The sequence below is a fragment of the Trachurus japonicus genome, chromosome 19 (assembly GCF_045865225.1).
Source record: "Trachurus japonicus isolate A0001 chromosome 19, Traja_1.0".
Classification (NCBI taxonomy): domain Eukaryota; kingdom Metazoa; phylum Chordata; class Actinopteri; order Carangiformes; family Carangidae; genus Trachurus; species Trachurus japonicus.
In genome coordinates this window covers 3916013-3937427 of record NC_140925.1, presented here as the reverse complement: position 1 = coordinate 3937427, position 21415 = coordinate 3916013, and the positions used below count along the sequence as shown (strand labels likewise).

Sequence of the window (21415 nt, the reverse complement as noted above, 5' to 3'; positions counted from 1 at the left end):
AAGCGGTGCCAGCTCTTCCGTTAAAGCTCCGCCCCCCCGCAGTGACGCTTATCACCGACTCACACATTTACCGGAACGAACCGTCACCAAGCAACGGGCTGAATAGAAGTCAACGTCGTAGCCATAGCGACAGACTTCCGGTGGGGTGACATGTTTCAAAGTAAAAGCACGGCCCTGCTACGTTCTACATACAATCTGGGAGGTGGAAATAGTTTCCCTTAAACAATAAGAGAATGATTTACAGCCATAAAAACAAACTATTTAAGCTTTTTGAAACAAATAAAATTAGGATATGTGCTTAAGTTTAAAGATATTTAACTTGTTTTCAAAGTAGCACCTGTTTCGTAGCCTGACAAGCCAGACTATATCATTAAAATGTGCTGCCGCTAGGGTGCGTCTAGATTTCTAGGCTACCTGTTTCGTTCATTTCCCAATCTTGATTACACAAGACGGTAAAAAGTTTGACATTTGGAAAATCAAAATGTTAAATGTTTTAATGAGGTAAAACATTGTTAAAAAATACCACTCTTTGCCCTGTCTTTAATGTTTGAGTGTAATGTCCCTTTTGTCCATTACAACTTTTTAAAAATCATGTTTATCACCTTTCTAGGCCCTTTTTTTTTTACCCTATAAGTGTTGTTTTATGTAACTATTATTGATTTGGTTGATTCTTCTCACCATTTATTTCTAAACATGATTAGGGACACTGATTGTGTAGACTGATGATGTGTTCAGCTCTTTGTTGTTGTTGTTTTTCTACTTTAAATAACCCATTTACATTATAGACAGTGGACTCCTCCTGTAGAGAAACAGAAACTTTAACCTGTGCTTAGATTTATTTTCTCTAAGATAGAAAACACAAACACTTGTAATGACCACTTTAGGAAATGCTTGCATGCTTTTATTTTGAAATTCGAGTGAGTCTGGTTGAGTTCAGTTAACTTGACTTGACTTTTTGCATCTGCAAACTATCAAATAAATGATCCAATAACTCATAATGTTCAGCTGAGAAGTGACCAAAGGGATTAAGAGCATCTTTATATAATAAAATACTCACAATAAAAATCGAAATGACGTAATCCATCTCAAAAAGATCTACATGTCTTCCAGTAAAATCAGAGGTCAGGAGGCAAAACCCATTCGGTAAAGTTTAGTTTTAATGAAGTGCGATACAAACATACATTTCCACTGTACAGGTACAATAAGTTACCCATAAGGAGTGTCAGAGCAGAATAAACAGTTCTTTTAATTTACACGTGTAGCTTTGAAATGACGCTGAAAAAACAGGGAGACTTTTAACTCTACATTTCATACAGGACATCATATATAATATACACACTGACTGACGTTATCAGCTCTTTGACTGACAGCTGATGTTTCTATGGTGATAATCTGGGCGGTCGGCATAGCGTAGGGACTGATGGGCAGGACGTCTTTATTGCTGGGTGGTTTGTTAAAACAGGAGGAGGGAAGACGATGCTGCTACGCTGCTGCTTTCTGACTGCGCTCGATGGCCATCCGCTCCAGACGCTCCGTGTAGAAGCCGTTGAAATCCAGCCTGAAATGTCAGAAAATAGTTTCATTTTCAAAGATGTCAACAACGTTAAGTCTGTGTTTTTATTTTAGACAGAAAGCAACATCTGGATTTGTATTTTATATTAGCCAGCTGTCTCATCTTTCTATCACATTATCACCTTTAAAAGGATAGTTCAACATTTTGGCAAATTGGCCCATTGTCATAATCCCTATAGTCATAGCAGTAGGTTCGTTACCTTTATTTGTCGGTGCAAACTATTTTTAGAACGGCGGAGCAGAGCCGCGAGCTGCTCAGAGCTACGCTACGTGGGCTCATGGGATTTCTTGGTTTCCCTCATCAAACTCATCAAATACACAATCCAACAACTCCACAACGCTCTGGTGGACAAGTTGTGACCTGCACATTCACCACGCTAAGAGATAATAACACAACGTTACCAGACAGAGTTGTTTTAGAGGTAAATTCATGCAAAACCGCTGATGCACGTTGCCTTCAGGGACAGTTTTTCATCAAGCAGTCTCTGCATTTCCCTCTAAAACAACTCTGTCTGGTAATGTTCTGTTATTATGTCATAGCGTGGTGAATGTGCAGGTCACAACTTGTCCACCAGAGCGTTGTGGAGTTGTTGGATTGTGTATTTAACCAAGAAATCCCATTAGCCTCCGTATAGCGTAGCTCTGAGCAGCTCGCGGCTCTGCTCCGCCGTTCTAAAAACAGCTTGCACCGACAATTAAAGGTAACGAACCTACTGCTATGACTATAGGGATTATGGCAATGGGCTAATTTCCAAAAATGTTGAACTATCCCTTTAAAAGTGATTTTTTTTGGCCACATTTTACCACCTTATAAGATCGAAAACAGCTGCTTGTTTGACATCCAGCTCACACGATGTTAAACTCCCACTCTTTGCTTTTTGGTCTCCATTAACTTTTTAGCAGCAGCAGGAAACGAGTCTGATGAGAGCAGTTTGTTTTCAGGCTGAACTGATGTAATGAGCTAAAAGACGGATACTAAGCTCCAGAGAGTCCGTGCAGCTTTAAAGGATTATTACATCATGCACAGTGATTAATATGAATAATTTATAATATTACAAATAGTACATCATGGTGTGTTTGAATTAGAGGTGGACAGATAAGAGGATTTTTACAGGGGCTGATACAATCACAGTAGTTTGGAGCAGGAGGAAGCTGATTAATCAGGTGACTGAGTCAACGGTCCAGTCAGCTCAGTCACAGCAGCAACACATTTTCATCACAATAACCTCTTTTGTCCCTCGCCATATCCTGTTGTTGAAAACGACAACAACAACACAAGAGAGCAGAGAACCTCGGCTCTGCTTCGACACTGGACGCAGTTTATTTTAGAGTTTAGTTTTCGCAGCAGCAGCTTTAATGTGGAGACGCGTTTAAATATAAATGATCTCAGGTTCACTGCGGTGTTACCTTCACTGTCTCTGTGTGGAGATCTGGTGACGTAGTCTGGATATACAACCGGTGGAGGCTGAACAATCGACCTCTAGTTTAAAGGGATAGTTCACCCAAAATTCAAATTTCTACAAATTTTCTACTCACCCTCATGTCGACTAAGGGCTGGGAGAAGTTTCAGAGTCCTCCGTGGCTTCTCTGAGTTACAGCGGGGCTCAGCGCAGCACTGTATGTCCATATGACGGTTGCGAAATTTTGGCGACACACCAAAAAACAAATTCCTCCATAGTGCTCGTCTCTAATGTCCCTCTTGATTGAAGCCCCAACATGAGAAATTGTTCTGAGAAAAATTAAACAAGTCTATATTTTAAGCTTGTTTGTAGCGGAAGCTCCCAGTGTCTCAGTCTCAAATCATGCGAGATTTGCACTGACTCAGGAAGAGCAGTGAACTGAGACAGCTTCCACTACAAACAAGCTTAAAACATATACTTATTTCATTTTTTTCGGAACAATTTCTCATGTTGGGGCTTCAATACAAGAGGGGCATTACAGACGAGCACTATGAAGGTATTTGGATGGTTTTTGGTGTGTCTTTTTGGACGAAGAAAAGTGAGCTCCGTTCGCTACCGTCATATGGACATGCAGTGCTGCACGGAGCCCCGCTGTAACTCAGAGAAGGCACGGAATTTGAATTTTGGGTGAACTATCACTTTAAATGCATTGTTCAGTTTCACAGGTTTATGTGAAATGTTTTGGAGTCCAGATTCCAGTTTGAGTCTTTCTTATTTAGTTTTATTTTGATTTAAGTGCAGCATTTGACACCATTGATCACCACATCCTTCTGAACAGACTTCATAACTGGGTGTCGTTCCACAAGGCTCAATCCTCGGTCCACTCCTATTCAATCTATAGCTGCTTATCCTTGGTCATATTTTAAAAAACACAAAATACAAAACTCCCCCGATGGTCTGAGCCCCATAGCTACGTTAACTGGTTGCATTAAGGGACATCAACAATTGGATGAATCACGACTTCCTTTGACTTAACAACAATAAAACTAAACAAAAAAGAAATTAAAAAACCCTAACCCTCTCAATAACACAGAATATGCCAGAAATCTTGATGCTGTCCTCAACTTCCACCATCACAATAACAATATCACGAGATCTTCCTTTTTTTCCATCTTAAAAATATCTCAAAAAATCCGTAGTTCCCTGTCAAATAAATTCAGAAACTTATTCATGCATTTGTCACAGCCTGCAAACAGCAATCGCTTGTTTACCGGAATTTCCCAAAAATCATTTAAAGGTCCAGTGTGTAACATGATACCCATAGGCCAGTCTCCAGTCACCAACATACTTATTTTGGTTTATATCTGTGCAATATATTTGTATTTTTATATACTGGTTTGCTTATGTGTGTATTTAGCTTATTTGTGTTGTGAATTGAGTTGTCTCTGACAGGAAATGTGCTGTATACTATAAATAATGTGTCTTCTTCTTCGTCTTCCTCTATTTACCAGAACGATGATTAAATATGTAGCTGACACATTAAATAACACATGGAGCATGCAGTATCTTAGTTTTTACGAGCTGCTTGATCCAAACTCTGACGACTAAAACTGTCAAGTAGATCGTGTTAAATCAATCATGTGATCAGCTGGAGACTCACAGATTTACCTTTAATTAGTGAAAACTGATAACAACATTGTCTATAATCAGTTCATGATCAATAACACCTGGATCGGCCCTGATATTGACCCCTGACAGTGACCCGTCTCCGTGGCGCTTCGGTCGTACCTGTAGATGATGCTAATCATGCTGTGTTCACAGTCGTTGGTGCTGTAGATGCTCAGCTTGTCCAGCAGGTCCAGCAGCAACATGCTGAAGTTACTGTCGAACTTAATGATGGTGGCTTCCAAGCCGGCGTCCGACTGCAGCGTGTCGGCGTGCTCGCCTAAAAACTGCAACCACAGAGAAATGAGATGAGTTAAACAGCAGAAAAACTGCAGCTGGGGAAGAGTTTTGAACATTTTCTCTGGATTCAGTTTCATAACGTGTTTGTGAAACTCTACTCAGCGCTTTCTTGTTCAGATATCGGTTCATTCGAGGGCAGAAGGTCGCAGCGGCGGCGATTGTTGTGAAATACCTTTGTGGTTAACCTCTTCTTCTCCGCCTCCTCGGCGAGTTCGCCCTGAGTGGGAGGACCGTCCATGGTTCCCTGTTCCAGAGAAAGACGCTCCAGCCTCATGCTCTGAGTGAAACGCTGCAACAGGAAACAAACAAACCTTTTATTCTAAGGAAGAAACTGCTCTGGATCATTCCCATATTTATTCCTATATCTTATATCTTATATTATCAAGGCTTAATCAGCATGCACAATACATTCTCCTTTGGGTGGTGCTGGGAGCAGATCCCCAGTCAACTTCAACATAAAAAATCAACCCTTATATTCCCATATTTGACATACTGTGTTGAGATCTGGGGAAATGTATATAAAACAAACATAGACCCTATAACTAAACTTAAAAAAAGAGTAATTAGAATAATAAACAAAGTGTGCTATTGTGAACCTATTAACCCAACATTTTCAGATATTGTGTTCTTAAAAACGGTAGAAATCATTTTTAAATCATTTAAATTAAGAGAAGGAAACTATAATTTAAGAGGGTTATTGATTTTCGAAATGTGTAAAGTGAGAACTAATGTAAAATACAAATGTGTTTCAGTCTTGGGAGTTAAAATGTGGAATAAGCTCAGTGATGAGTTGAAGTTATGTCGTTCTTCGTTGAGTTTTATAAGAGCCTTAAAACGTAAAATAATGAATAACTATAAATTACAGTAATGATTCTTTTTGTCGTATTATTTTGTATTGTTGATATTCTTAGTAATCTAATTTTATGGAGTGTATAGGAGAGGCTAACATAAGCCTCGGGCCTTTTCGGTCACGGTATGATGATTTGCACGGTTGCAATTATGTATAACATGTGCTGGCTAAACTGTTCATGCAAAACGGTTGATTGAATTTGATGTTGGTGTTGTGTGACCATTCATTCATTCATTCATTCATTCATTCATTCATTCATTCATTCATTTCCAGGAAGATCTCTGTCTCTGGACAAACCTGCATGCAGCTGGTGAACATGACGCAGACGGACATGAGCTTGGAGAAGATCCGCAGGAGCTCGGGGTTGGTCAGCATGCAGTCCTTCAGGCAGTTGTCAAGGAAACTGGTGTGATGACAGAGCACGTCATCGATGTTCGACGCCTAGACACAGAGAGGGAGAGGGAGAGAGAGGGAGAGGAGCGTGAAGAGCGACGCACATGAGACACAAACATCCAGAGTTTCAGCGTCCAGTCCACTCACCGTCTTCAGGTTGTTCTCCATGACGTGCCAGGTCGGCTCCATCACCTCGAACATCATGTAGTACTGGATGTTCTGCACAAAGTTGAGCATCCGCTGTCGAAGGGCGAAGGCGGCGGAGAACCTGCACAGAGGAGAACGAAGCATGAGCGCAAAGAGGACGACTTCCTCCCGTTAAAGGAGAATTCCGGCCATTTTTGACCCCTAAATCGTTGTCCTGATGGTCACCCAGTGTTGGTTGGAGCAAAATACACGACTAAAATTGATGCAGGCAAACCAGAGTTACACCATGGCTACTAAGGGTGGGAGAAAAAATCGATTCACATAAATATCGCGATATCTTTTTTGACGATTTTTTTTTTCAAAAATCGTTTTTTTTTTTTTTTTTTAAATATTGTGCAATGTGCATTTGTTCGCCTTTTTTACATACAGACAGTACAGGTTTTGAAAAGGGTTTAAGTTCACTTTATAATGGACTATGTTCATTTATACGCTCCTACAGTATTTGTGTGCAGATAAATGTTTAAAATGCAGACTAAAAATCGAGAGAATCGGCAATATCGTAGAATCGCAATTGAAATCGAATCGCCATCCAAAAAGTCGTAGAAGAATCGAATCGGGAGAAAAGCATATCGTCCCAGCCCTAGTGGCTACCCAGCGCTAGGGATAGCGACAACGCTAACCTATGGGGGAAATTCTTTCAACCACAACAAACACTCAGAAAACAATCAAATATCTCTGGTACATGACTGGAATCCTTAGAGACACCACTGAACTCATAAACTGTACAGAATAAACAGTATAAACTTTGTGTTTTTTTTCTGCGATCGGATAGTAATGTCTTTCCAGGATGTTTCAGAGTTCGGCTGTCTGAGGTGAGCGGCTACATGCAAAAACACAAAGTTTATACTGTTTATACTGTACACTATATGGGTTCAGTGTTGTCTCTAAGGATTCCAGTCATGTACCATAGATATTTGATTGTTTTCTGAGTGTTTGTTGTGGTTGAAAGAATTGCCCCCATAGTTTAGCATTGTTGCTATCCCTAACGCCGGGTAGCCATGGTGTAACTCTGGTTTGCCTGCATCAATTTTAGTTGCGTTTTTTGCTCCAACCAACACTGGGTGACCATCAGGACAACGATTTAGGGGTCAAAAATGGCCGTAATTCTCCTTTAAATCGTCGGTTCACTCACCACTTGGCCGAGTGTAACGAGTACTCCTTGAAGTCCTTGTTGCTGATCCACACGTTGCACAGCAGCCGCTCCACATGTTTACAGTAGAACATGTGTCTGAACAACATCTGGTACCTCGTCAGCGCTTTCCTGCAAAACACAAGTAAACACCAACAAGGTCGCACATCTAACGGTTGTTGAGATCGGAACCAACAATGAACTTCATTCACGTTCCTAAACAAAAACAGACACATCTTCTTCCTCTTTGTTTCAAAAATATCTCCAATAGGGATGTCACGATTACTTGTTTTCACAATTAATCATGGTATTAAACGCCACAATTACTTAAAGCAGAAGTAAGTGATATATTTGTGTTAATATAAGTCTTAAATAGTTATATCTTCCGACAGCAATCACTTACATAGAGTGTTTGGTCTGAAACACGGGTCTGTCAGTCACTCTGCTCTGCTCTGAGCCGAGGAGAAAACATTTATCGTATCCTACAGTTTTTATCCAATGAGGAGAGAGAACGGCATGCAGGGCTGTGTGTGCAGCCAAGGAACGCCGTGAATGTGGCGATGTAGGGACGAGGACTGTTATGGTGCGTTCAAGGAAACTCGTATTTTTCCGACCGTGAAGTCGTACCAGTTCGATCTGGTACGAGTTCACCGGTCGGAAGTTACGAGTGGCCGTTATAGTGACTTTCACCGGTAAAACAGGTCGGAAAAACACGAGTGGGTTGCCTGGAACGCTACAAAGTCGTAAGTTGTGACTTGAAGCTGTAATTTACGATTTCAAAAGCCTGCCTAGGAACGCAGCATTAGCGAAAACGACCGGACCACTTACTTCTGCTTTAATCGTAAAGATTCCTAAATACCGTCACTTCCCAAAAAAGATTATGTCAGAATATCGGCAGATGAGCGCCAAAATAAAGGTAAATGCACAGATACTGGTCCATTTAACTAAAGTAGCATTGAATTGGTAGGAATTTAAATGTTAGCATGTCATTTGTATTTAAAAAACAACAACAAAACAAAACAAAAAACGATTAAAATAAACGTATTGATGACAATTTATGACCCGATTATTCCCAACGCTTCCCCTGGGGGGTTGATAATTGGTCATATTAATAGATACTTGAAATAATTTGTGTAAACAATTAGTAATGTAATTATATTTTGACTATATTCGATTTTACACATTCATAGTGTTGTGGACTTAATTAATGCATAATAATCGTGATAATCGTAACACCGTGATTATTTCTCTGACAATAATCGTACCAAGAAAATTTATAATCGTGACATCCCTAATCTCCAACATCAAAAACTTCTTCACCGACTCCCTGTCTGCCTAAAGTCACAGCTCTGAGGAAGTCTGAGGAAGTCGGATGTCGGCTGGTGACCTCGGGGTCAACGCTGCTCATGATGATGAGTGACCTCCGACACTCTGGAGCTCTGTGACCAACTCTAACTTCCTTTAAATCTCTATGTAGCATCTTTCATTCATAAAATGCAACTCAAAGTCCTTTAAATTCAAGAGAACTGAACAGAAGTAGCAGATAAAAACAGTAGTATTAGTTAAAACATAACATAATAATCATAAGACAAGATCATAAATTCATACAAGCTGCTTTTTAAAACTATCTAGAGAGGTAACGTCTCAAGTTATTTGTGCATAAAGAGATTTTATATTGTTTTATCCCTTATTATGATTTTATATAATTTTTATTTTCATTTTCTTTTTTGCAAAATGTTGATTTAAAAGGACAACGAGGAGTTTCTATTTGGTTATAAAAAAGTCTCACGTTAATGTGGATGAATCTCCGCTACCCACACTTGTTAATGGGCCCATTTTCGATAAATATATCGTTTTGTCTCTATCGTTATTTTGTTATTATTAGTGGTGGCGGAAATGCTGGTCGAGCCGACCAGCGTTTCCTTACTTTCGGTTTCGTGGCGAGTCATGAGAATAACGCCACCGAATCACCGTTTATGGTCGGAACTACGACGGTATGTGATCGTCTTCGGACCTCTGACTTTAATTATTGATGAATGAAAACATGATTTATGCGCGCGGAGGCTCATAAATGTAGTGTGAAAACGCTTCGCTTTTCCAAAACTCATCGTTTTCCCTTTAAAGATGTTTCTGTTGTTCAACATGCTTGGATTTTGCAGGTATGTGGTTTAATTTATTTCTATAATGAACTTTGTAAAGAAGAAAAATAAAGTTGAATATAAATAAAGTGTTCGGCTCTGAACCTGTTGATGATGAGCGACAGCGGCCACTTGACGATGTAGTCGAAGGAGAAGGCCTCCAGCCCGCTGAGGGCCGCGTCCGTCGAGTCGGCGTTGATGATCGCCTTCTCCTGTTTGGTTTCGATGGCCAACACCCGCAGCAGCTGAGTGATGACATCATGAGGCATCAAGTCGATCTGTGCAGAGAGAGACAGAGAGAGAGAGACAGAGAGAGAGAGAGCAGGAAGTCCAGACATTAATGGATGTGACTAACAGAGCGTGACATAATCTGTGAGTGAAGGATGACGACGGCACTTCACTTCACTCCACTCCACTCCACTTCACCGGAACATTACAGATTATTTCTTAAGAATTTCAAGGGGATTTACAAACATGAGACACGAACCAGGCTTCATGATGAAACTGGACACTGTAAATTTACTGTGAACTCATAATTTAGTGGATGAAAGTTACGCTATCAGAGTTTAATCCAGAACAAGAACCTGGTGAAGGAGCAACAACCTCAACCACAGAACAAACACTTTATTTCCTCCTTCACTCAAACATGTAGTCCTTCTCTTAAGTATTCAAATTTTAACGTTTTATTTATTTTAATATTCGGGTTTCATTGTAAGGCTGCTGTTAGTGCTTCCATAGCCTAAAATAAGAATAAGCCTAAATTAATTTGCTGCAATTTCAAATGGGATTGAGAGAGATCTGTTGGTCAGAGTGACTCACTGCATTGTCTTTACCACAGAGTTGGGATTTCTGTTCTTTGAATGCTCTTGTTTACAAATGAGAGAATAAAAGCTATTAACTTGGATGCAGGCCTATTTCTTAACGCACAGGAAATGAAACAAACAAGAGTTTTCACACCTTTTAAACAAAACAAAAAAAAAGGAAACCAAAATTTGCAGCCAGGAAACTGAAACACTGAGATGAAAGATGTTTCCTCTGTCACAGTTTAACAAGTGCATTTATCTATCACTCATCTGCTGCCATGTCATTTCATAGGTTTTTTGATATATTTGTATACAAAATTACACATACTATTAATAATAGTATGTATACAAATATAGTATATATATAAAAGTAATAATAATAATTATTATTACTTTAGTATTTATCTTTTTTTTTCACATTTTCTGCAGATTTATTGTGGAGTTAGTTAATAATTATCTGATATGATCTCATCTCTTATTTAATCACAGGTTAATATTAATATAATGTTGATCATAGCAGCTTTAATGAATCTACTGTTCATCATAGAAACAGAACAGGATAAAAACAATAAGCTACACCAACGTCTCATCAACAACCTGATCAATAAACCTCTTAATAAACCTCGATCTCCACTGACCTTGAGGTCGTCTTTGAAGGGGTCGGTGTTGGCCGTGCTCATCCTCAGCGCCAGCTCCAGCAGCGCCTCCAGTCTGGGAGGAACGATGTCGTCCACCGGCTTCTTCAGCTCCTCCTCCGTCAGGTCCATGAAGTGCACGAAGAAATCGCCCTTGTCCATCAGGAAGTAGTGTTTAATGGACCTGATGGAAACAACACAGGGGCGATAATGAGTCTGAAATGAAGTTGGTGTTTTTGTTTTTTGTTTTTTCATATCACATATCTATTGATTTCTATTAAAAGAAAATAACTTATACACATAGTACATCCCTATGGCTAGAATATGTACAGCACGCCAGCATGTCATCTGGTAGAAGTGAATATATCCACCTTTTTCTGAACGTCAAAAACGTAAGCCGGTTTTGCTCTTCCGGTGGAATTTTATGTTTACATTTCCATGGTTTCGGTAGTCGCGGTAAATGCATTTTTTTTTTCAATGAAAATCTGTAAAACGCATGGATCATCACACCAGCTTTTAACAATGGATATCACACAAATTGACATCCGTGTTAAAAGCCAGTTCCATGCGTTTACCACAACTATGACAACGACTGAAAACCATGGAAACGTAAACGGTTTTGACCATAGATGACGTTCGGAAACTTGTGGATAAATAATCAACTGAAATAAATAGAGAAAAAAAGTACACATATGTATAAAAATAAGCAAAAGAGAATATTCCTGTATGTTAAATCAAAAAAGCAGAATGTGGTGTTATTATCATGTGTAACCTGAGCAGCTCGTTGCTAGGTTACCTGAGACGTGACACCAGCTCCTTCTCCTCCATCAGGAAGTCCAGCAGCACCTTGCTGGCGTAGTTGTAGGCTTTCTCTATCTGCTCCACGTAGGCTCGCTCCTTCAGCGTGTACAGCACCTCCTTCGCATCGGGACACGTCACATCGCGGCCGCACTCCCGCACCACGTTCAGGTATTTACCTACATACAAGGTTGATCAGGGAGATTTAGATCTTCTTCTAACAGACTCTTAAAGGGCAATTCCAGGTAAATTCAACCTAAGGCTCTAGTTTTCTAATATTTTAGGTCGAACAGAATGAATCTTCTTAATGTTCTGCAGTAGTTCTGTCTGTCCTTGCATCGCCACAGCAGCGTATGATGGGAGCAGACGGATCTTAGGCTGTTTGTAAATGGAGCTGTAATACAAAGTCTCGCGCGAGAGTCAAGTTGATGCTCTCAGTATGTTTATAGGTAGAATAAACAATATCCAGATTTACTCTAACTGCTACTCTGAAGCCTCCGAGGTGATATTCCTTTGTTGATAAAACAAACAGGAGCTTCAGACAACCTGTAAACATACTGAGCCTCAACTTGACTCTCGCGCGAGACTTTGTATTTCAGCTCCTTTTACAAACATGTCGTCTTCCTTGAAGTGAACAAACCCCTCGGTTGGTGAATGTTTGAAGCCACCTGACATTGTCTGTGGAAACAAATTGCAGTTTTGTGGGATGTAAACAGCCTAAACAGCCTGAGATCCATCCGCTCCCATCATACGCTGCTATGTTGATGCAGGGACAGACAGACATTAAATCTGGTAGAATCTGCAGATTCATTCTGTTAGACCTAAAATATTAGGAAACTAGAGCCTCAGGTTGAATTTTCCTGGAACTGCCCTTTAAAAATGTTGATGATGTGGTTCTGTGTCAACACCCTGCCTGATACAGTCAGACATGGTAGCCATTTTTAAAAACAGATTAAAAACGTATCTTTTTTTAACCGCATTCTGTTGAACTGTGTGTGTGCATGTGTGGTTGTGTGCACATGTGTGAGTTTAAGTGTGTATGTGGTGAAGATGGCATACATATGGTTGTTTACTTGCACTCTCCGATTGATTTCTAATTGATTTTCTTTGACTGTTTTTACTCTAACTATACCTACTATACCTGTTGTGAAGCACATTGAGTCTGCCTTGTGCATGAAATGCGCTTTATATAAATAAAGTTGAATTGAATTAAATAGAATTGAATTGTTCACCTGTGCTTAATATTTTATCTGCCATCTTCTGCAGGAAGGAGGGAATCCGGTGCTGGACGATGGTGTATCTCTGGTCCCAGTACTTGTCGTTGTAATCCTCCTGGATCTTCTCTTTCTGCAGCTCGTGCTCCTCCACCATGAACTCACTGCCGGGACAGAACTACACATATTAAACCAAACTTCAACACAGACGTAGATGTTTCTAATTCTCTGAGACAGGCTCAGGCTCTCTGCCCGACTCATTGGGCTGTTTCTCTTTTTCGTTAGCACTTCTTGTCTCTGTTTCCATCTGATATCCACAGATACATCTGTCACATTACCATAGCTGGTAATTTTTTATTTTTTGTAACTGAGAATTACCATCGTTGGTATTACGTCTGCCACTGTTGCCACTTTCATGTTTTATCTTTATTATTATCAATACTATGAATAATCATGCTGCTATGAGCACTTTGCAGTTATATACTGTATGTGTCCACCACACATACAGTATATGACAATCAACATCTTGCTGCTATAAGCACTTTGCACTTTGTCTACCTCATACATGTTGTTGTCTAAGTGTTGTCCATTGTCTAACTGTGTCTGTTTATGCCTCGCCTTTGTATAGTAGCTTGTATTCTGTGTATTTTATCACTTTTATGTTATGTGTAAGGACTACAGATGGAAATTAGCTGGGAGCTAAATCTGGTGCAACCATCTTTTCATTTTTTTCCCCTTTAAATGATTAATGTAATTGCACACTGTCCCTTATTAAACTAATAAACTAAACTAAAACTAAACTGAGACTCCGAGCTGCACCTGTACGGATCCCTGATGATGCCTCTGTAGATCCACTTCTCCAGGATCTCAAAGTACGGGACGCTGGCGGCTTTGGTGAGGTAGAGACACAGCTCCTGGGCCTGGCTGTCGCCCGTGTAGTTGAAGGTTCGGTCGTGGAGCAGACTGAGCGTCGAGCCGCCCATACACTCCCCTTTGTCCACGGAGGACGCTGTCAAGGCAGAAGAGAGAGAAGAGAGCATCTGTGTGTTTAAAAACATGGAGCTGAAACTGTCGGACGTTTTTATTATATATAATATATTATTAACTAAAAGGATCTTATCTACAATAAAACATGTTGTTTTATTGTGTTACATTAAAGATGATGCTCAGCTGCAGTAAATATGAACAGCTGAGCTCGTCTCCACCTGGGTCACGCGCCCTCTGGTGGAGAAACTTAACAACTGCTGTTCATGTGGAGGAAACACATCAACATGCTGAATGTTTTCATTACTGCTCATCAGACATTATCAACCTGCATTTGTGTAGCTGTTCATATATATAAATTTAAGAACAAAACGGGTCAGAAATCTTTGATATTTCAATTAATCGCAATAAATAACAATAAAACAGACACAAGAAAAGTTGAATCTGCTCATATTAAATATTTAGCTTCATGTGGAATAAGAAGATGTAACTTCTGTCTTCTTATTTTACACAACTGAGTTACTATCTGATAAAACAATAGAACAACAGATGCTCAATTTTTAGTGACAGTCAAATTATATCATATTAATGTTATTGATGCGCATAGCGACATCACATAAAGCTGTAACTGTGTTGCTGACTCCATTGTGGAGGAGGAGTTGGTGTCTAACAAACATCAGTGGTAAGAAAATGGTTTTTAAAGGGATAGTTCGACTTTCAACGCTAATGGGATTTCTTGGTTTCCCTCATCAAACTCATCAAATACACAATCCAACAACTCCAAAACGCTCTGGTAGACAAGTTGTGACCTGCACATTCACCACACTATGAGATAATAACAGAACATTACCAGACAGAGTTGTTTTAGAGGGAAATTCATGCAAAACCGCTGATGCGTGTTGCCTTCAGGGACAGTTTTTCATCAAGCAGTCTCTGTATTTCCCTCTAAAACAACTCTGTCTGGTAACGTTCTGTTATTATCTCATAGCGTGGTGAATGTGCAGGTCACAACTTGTCCACCAGAGCGTTTTGGAGTTGTTGGATTGTGTATTTGATGAGTTTGATGAGGGAAACCAAGAAATCCCATGAGCCTCCGTAGCGTAGCTCTGAGCAGCTCACGGCTCTGCTCCGCCGTTCTAAAAATAGCTTGCACCGACAATTAAAGGTAACGAACCTACTGCTATGACTATAGGGATTATGGCAATGGGCCAACTCGCCAAAATGTTGAACTATCCCTTTAATGTTGTGTTCGGGTTCAGTCTCGTACCGATGGACGCCAGGATCTCCATGGTCCTCATGGTGGGCTGGATGTAGAACCAGAGCTTCTGCAGGGAGAGCAGGCCCTGGCGCTGCAGGTGCTCCAGCTGCGTGACCAGGATCAGGTACTCCTTCATCAGCGTCCTCATGGCCGCCGTCAGGGCGTGGTTCACCTGCCCGTACTCGAAGGACGACTTCTCCTCGATGAAACTGAGAAAACAGTCGACAGCCAATCAACACGTCTTCTGTGACAGTCGATTCAGTCTTTTATTCAGACAGTCAACACTATAAACATTGTCAACAAGGTAGTATAATCTAACGTTTATATTGTCAACAAGGTAGTGACTGATAGAGTTTTCAACGGGCCGGGCCAGCTTGACAAACCCGACTGGACCGCGGGTTCGGGTCGAAAAAATATGAAAGTGACTCGGGTCGGACCTCGGGCTTCCTTTTTTACCCCTCATAAAACACATTTATAGTGTAAATTGTTGTTTGTTATTATTAGTGGTGGTGGAAATATCGAGCCGACCAGCGTTTCTTACTTTCGTTTCGTGGCTGAGAACCAGAGAAACATTACAATAGGCATGTGCCTATTCCACAGCTGGTGCGCGTCAACAGCACGTGCGCGGAGGCTCATAAATGTAGTGTGAAAACACTTCCCTTTTCCAAAACTCCTCGTTGTCCCTTTAAAATAAGAAACTACACCGGGAAAAAAGACCACAACCAACAAAATTAACGGTAATTAAAGGTACATTGTGTACGTCAAGTCCCGCCCGTTAGCGGGCCAGTACCGGAGGGGCCAGATGACGTGAGGCAGAAGACAAGTGCTGCGTCACCAGCAGCGACACCTCCCGCTGCAAGCACACCGCTTTTTTTTTTCCGGGCCGGGCCGGGTTCGGGTAGATAATTAATGCTGGTTGTTAGCGACGGCCTCTGTCGCCTGAGCCGGGTCGGTGTTCGGGTTGTAATTTCCTACCGTCACGCTGCCACTGAACGTAAAAACAGGCGACACACATGGCAGCAGCAAGCTTAATGTTTATATGCCTGTCCTACATGGCAAACTGAGCAAATTAAGCTACTCTTCAGCATTTTTACAATATAGGAAAAAAACAAACAAACATAAAAAGGAAAAAAAGACCACAACCAACAAAATTAACAGTAATTAAATATAGGAGTAGAAAAGAAATCATCAAATATCAGAGAGAAAAATAAAACATTTACAAAATCACCTAAACCTTGTAACCTTAAATAAGTAACACTGACACACTCACCGTGTTATTGTGGAGTAATACGATGCGACCGGTAAAATCCTGTTGACCAGCTCTTTGATGGACATATCCAGAGTGGCATCGACGATGAAGGAGCGGTTCTGTCTCCCCAGCACCGGCTGAGCTGTGATGTCTCGCCCGTCGACTCCGATCAGGACGAACAGCAGATCCTCCACCAGAGCTTGTTCCTGCGTTGCCATGGGCATCGTACCTGACGACGGCGACAGGAGACGACACGGTCACTGACTGGAGCATTGAAGGGATACTTCACGCAAATTCGATAATTCACCAATTTTCTACTCACCACCATGCCAAGGAAGGGTTTGGAGAACATTCAACATTCGAGAGAGCAACAGATTTTCATATAATGGCGGCGGATAGAGTTCATTTTTGAATCGTCCAAAACACACACTATGAAACATCCAAATACCTCCATACTGCTCGTCCTACTGACCCAAGTGTCCTGAAGCTGCCACATGGAAAAGTTGTTGGAAAAAAGTTAATTTGATTTCTGTTTTTATCCTCGTTGCAGCAGTAGCTCCCAGTGGCTGCCCGAGATTTGCTGCAAGATTGATTTTCTTCTGTGTTTACATCAAACATCCAATGGTTTACAACGACGAACCAACATCTCGCAGCAAATCTCACAAACATCAACAGAGCCACTGGGAGCTGCTGCTACAACAAGGATAAAAACAGAGATCACATTAATTTTTTCTGAACAACTTTTTCATGTGGCGGCTTCAGGACACTTGGGTCAGTACAGACGAGCAGTATGGAGGTATTTGGATGTTTCATAGTGTGTGTTTTGGACGATTCAAAAGTGAACTCTATCTGCCGCCATTATATGAAAATCTGTTGCCAGCCGAACCCCCCCTGGAACTCTTAAAGAGTTTTGATAACTCTGAAAGTTCTCCAAACTCTTCCTTGGCATGACCATGAGTAGATGATTGGTGAAGTATCCCTTTAAAGAAACTCCCTGAAATGAACCTTGACGAGACTTACAGGGCTCCAGAGACTGCCCCTAAAATTTGAGTGTGTGCAAGTAAATTTTTCATCTACTTGCACATGTGCAACCAGTAAATTTCCTGTTTTTCCTGTTTTTAACACTGGTGAAACAAGGAAGAATCGACTCAAAGAATCAGGAATGTGTCATTCCAGTTCTGTTATTATCTCATAGCGTGGTGAATGTGCAGGTCACAACTTGTCCACCACAGTGTTGTGGAGTTGGATTGTGTATTTGATGAGTTTGATGAGGGAAACCAAGAAATCCCATGAGCCTCCGTAGCGTAGCTCTGAGCAGCTCACAGCTCTGCTCCGCCGCTCTAAAATTTAAACTGACAAATAAAGGTAATGAACCTACTGCTATGACTATAGCGATTATGGCAATGGGCCAATTTGCCAAAATGTTGAACTATCCCTTTATGTTGGGGGGGTGGGGGGGCACTGAGCTCCTGGTAAAAAAAAGTTAGTCTGGAGCCCGGACTTACCGATGGCCACAGGTGGATCTCCCTGCGGACTGGGGCTGGTGATGAAGTCTCCGAGGAGCGCGGGACGGTCGTACACCCAGTTAGGAAACACCGGGTTGGGCTGCGTCGGGTTCTTCTTGTTGTGTTTGTCCCTCAGCATCTTCCTCGTGACCTCGGCGGGCTACAGGAGAGAGATTACAATCTGATTATTCTACAGTGATCGATGGGGAGAATCGAACCTGGACCCGGTGGATCTGATGTAAGCAGCAGCTCACCAGAGGAGCGTTGGAGCTGGCCGTCACGTTGCCGAGCTTCTTCCGCAGCTCGTCCAGCTCCTGCATGGACATCTTGGTGCTGGTCTGAGGCAGCGTGTAGCTGGTGGTCGTGGTGGAAGTCGTGTTTGCCGACGACTCCGACCGCTCTTTGGCGTTCTGCTGCAGAAACTGCAGCGTCTACAAGAGCATCACAGCAAAGACATGACACGAGATAGAATTAGATGTAATTTCATATTTGTGAAACCAGTGGATAAATATGAAATACATAAATGTGTCTAAATAATAAATAATTATGAGCTCATTACGGATTCGTTACCTCTTTGTCCTCACACAGTTTGGAGAGCAGATAGACCAGCGGGTCGAGGTTGCGAACATTTTTGGACTTGAGCTCTTCGTACTTCCTCAAAAAGTCCTCAGGGGTTTTAGAGAACTCGGCTAATTTGACCTGAAAACAATTATTATGAAGTGAAAATCCACAGTAAGAAACACAAGAGGTGTGAGAATGAGAAATCACATTCACAGTTACAGACTGTGACGACGGTCAGAGCCGATTTACAGTCTGTCGCTTTTCTGCTCGTTACACATCACTGGCTGACAGTGTTGTGGTCGAGATAAAAGATGTCACTGCAGCTGTGGAGTTGTCTTGAGAAAAAACCCTGAGTCCAGCTCGACCGAGACGAGACCGAGACCTTGAAAACGTGGTCTCTTGAGACTAAGACCGGTCTTGAAACCACAACACTACTGGCTAATTTAGATCTAAATGACATAACACACGTCAAACACATTGCTGCCGTCTTCGCACGATTATATGTAACAGAAATGTTATAATAAAAGAAGCTGAAATCAGTCTCACAAAGATAGATAGATAGATAGATAGATAGATAGATAGATAAGATAAGATAAGATAAGATAAGATAAGATAAGATGAGATGAGATGACATTTCAATTACATTTACGTTGCTATCTAATCATGGTACAACATAATAACATGTAATAACACAAGAGAAGACAAGAAAATAGTCATGAAAACAAAAATATATTGTACATTTAGAGGGGAAGGATTACAAGATCCATTGTTAAAGTCTATTTGTCCTTAAGATTAGTGTTCAGCTCCTTAATGGCACAGGAATAAAAGCTGTTCTGCTATCTTCCAAATATTGTCTTGATTTCTAACAACCACGCCTTGTTGTCCAGTAATCCCTACAATTGTTGTTATCAGGAGAATCCTCGGGACATTACGGTCAATTTTCTCATGTTATAGGACTTTCATATTCTCATTAAGTCGTATTAAAGCTTTCTATATGTCCCACCTTGGCGCTGTGAGCAGAGACAGTGGTGGTGACGTAGGGAGTCCTGTGTTTCTGCAGCAGGTCTATGTAGCCCTCTGCTCCGTCTCCTCCCCGGACGTGGAGCAGGCTCAGCAGCTCGTTCACATCGTGGTGGATCCTGAACTCACTCATGGCTCAGGCAGCTGGAATAACAACATATATTACAGTAATTATATATATTTTATGCTCTATGTGCTTTACATAAAAACAAAACATATATAAAAACTAGAGTAAAATGGAGCATAAAATATGAGTTTGCAGCATGAAATATTGATTTGTATTAAAAACAATTAAGAGGATTTACAGTGCCAATCCAAGATTAGGATTTAAAGTTCTTTAAAAGAGCCTACATGAAAACATCAATGTTTTTAACCTGGGTTTAAAAATGTTTAGAGTTGGGTCTGCTGGTAGACCAAATTCGTAGTGGGTATACTGAAATATTAATGCACTTTCAGTGGGTATACTGAGTATACCTGAGTATCACACCACTGAATATACAAGAAAAACAATAACAACATATATTAATTATATATATATTAAGTAATAAAGTTTTCCATTAAGAGTCTGGAGCTCCTGATGCTTCCTGCAGTGACAGCAGCAGCAGAAGAGCACAGCTAGCTAACCTCCTAACAGCTCAAATTAGCATTGATGGACTGGTTCTTACTGATAGAAATCATCAATATCTTATTCAATAAGTTGATTTTGAAGCTTGTTTTCATGTAAAAACCCTCTCTCGGTGCTGCAGGTGACGTTATCTCATGCTAGCAGCCAGGCTAACTAACTTAGCTCCATTGAAAATGAACGGTGCAAGAAGAGGATGCTAACAGCCAGCTAGCTCACTCTGAATGACCCGAAACCGCCCGTTAAACAGCAACAATAACACAAGTCATCAAATAAAAACCTTCATTACAGGTGAAACGGAGCTGTTGGCTCTGACTGTACCTGTCAGCAGCGTCCACAACAACAACAACACCAGTGAAACTGTCGCAGCAGCAGCAGCAACAACGCGCCCAACGCTGCTCAAACTCCACTTCTTCTGTTACTACTGGAGCCAACACAGTAACGTAGCAACAGCGCCGCCACAGGTCAGATGTGATACTACAGCCCCCACATATTAATGCCATTATTACATAATAATAATAATAATAATAATAACAATAATAATAATAACAATAATAATAATAATAATGGTATTTCTCCAGATGTATTTTTTTTTAACCTTTATTTAACCAGGCAAAAATCATGAAGAACAAGTTCTTATTTGCAATGATGGCCTGCCGCCTGACAAGTTAGTGTTAGTTAGTTAGTTAGTTAGTTAGTTAGTTAGTTAGTTAGTTAGTTAGTTAGTTAGTTAGTTAGTTAGTTAGTTAGTTAGTTAGTTTAGTTTATTAATACAGGACAGTGTACAATACCATTAATCACTTTTAGAGCAGAGAAGTGATGGTTGTACCAGATTTAGCCACTAGGGCTATTTTCCATCTGTAGTCCCAACATAAAACTCACAATACAAATCACAATAAAATACAGATCGCAGAAAAATACAGATCACAATAAAATACAGGAGAAACCCAAGACATAGAACGACACAGGTGAACTCTTGGACGGCACAGAGGCAACACACACACCGCCGCACAAGTAGCCACATGGACAACAGGGGGACAACATTGAAAACACAGACGTACATCTCCTCATTCAGAATGGAGGAACACAGAACACCAAGAAAGACAAAAAAA

The 21415-nt window shown here is 40.8% G+C and overlaps 1 protein-coding gene across 1 annotated transcript; it reads right to left on the bottom strand.

The window, feature by feature from the left end:
- Positions 1-1137: 1137 nt before the first annotated feature.
- On the bottom strand, positions 1138-20938 carry tubgcp2 (tubulin gamma complex component 2). Its single transcript, XM_085761098.1, has 18 exons — positions 20625-20938; positions 19665-19825; positions 18671-18799; positions 18355-18531; positions 18101-18260; positions 16617-16824; positions 15356-15555; positions 13924-14113; positions 13123-13268; positions 11889-12069; positions 11096-11276; positions 9760-9932; positions 7520-7648; positions 6328-6448; positions 6085-6228; positions 5110-5226; positions 4761-4924; positions 1138-1558 (listed from the first exon to the last, which is right to left on the bottom strand). The coding sequence occupies exons 2-18, from the start codon at positions 19812-19814 to the stop codon at positions 1483-1485; spliced, it is 2646 nt and encodes an 881-aa protein (XP_085617224.1). The 5' UTR covers positions 19815-19825; positions 20625-20938; the 3' UTR covers positions 1138-1482.
- Positions 20939-21415: the final 477 nt, after the last annotated feature.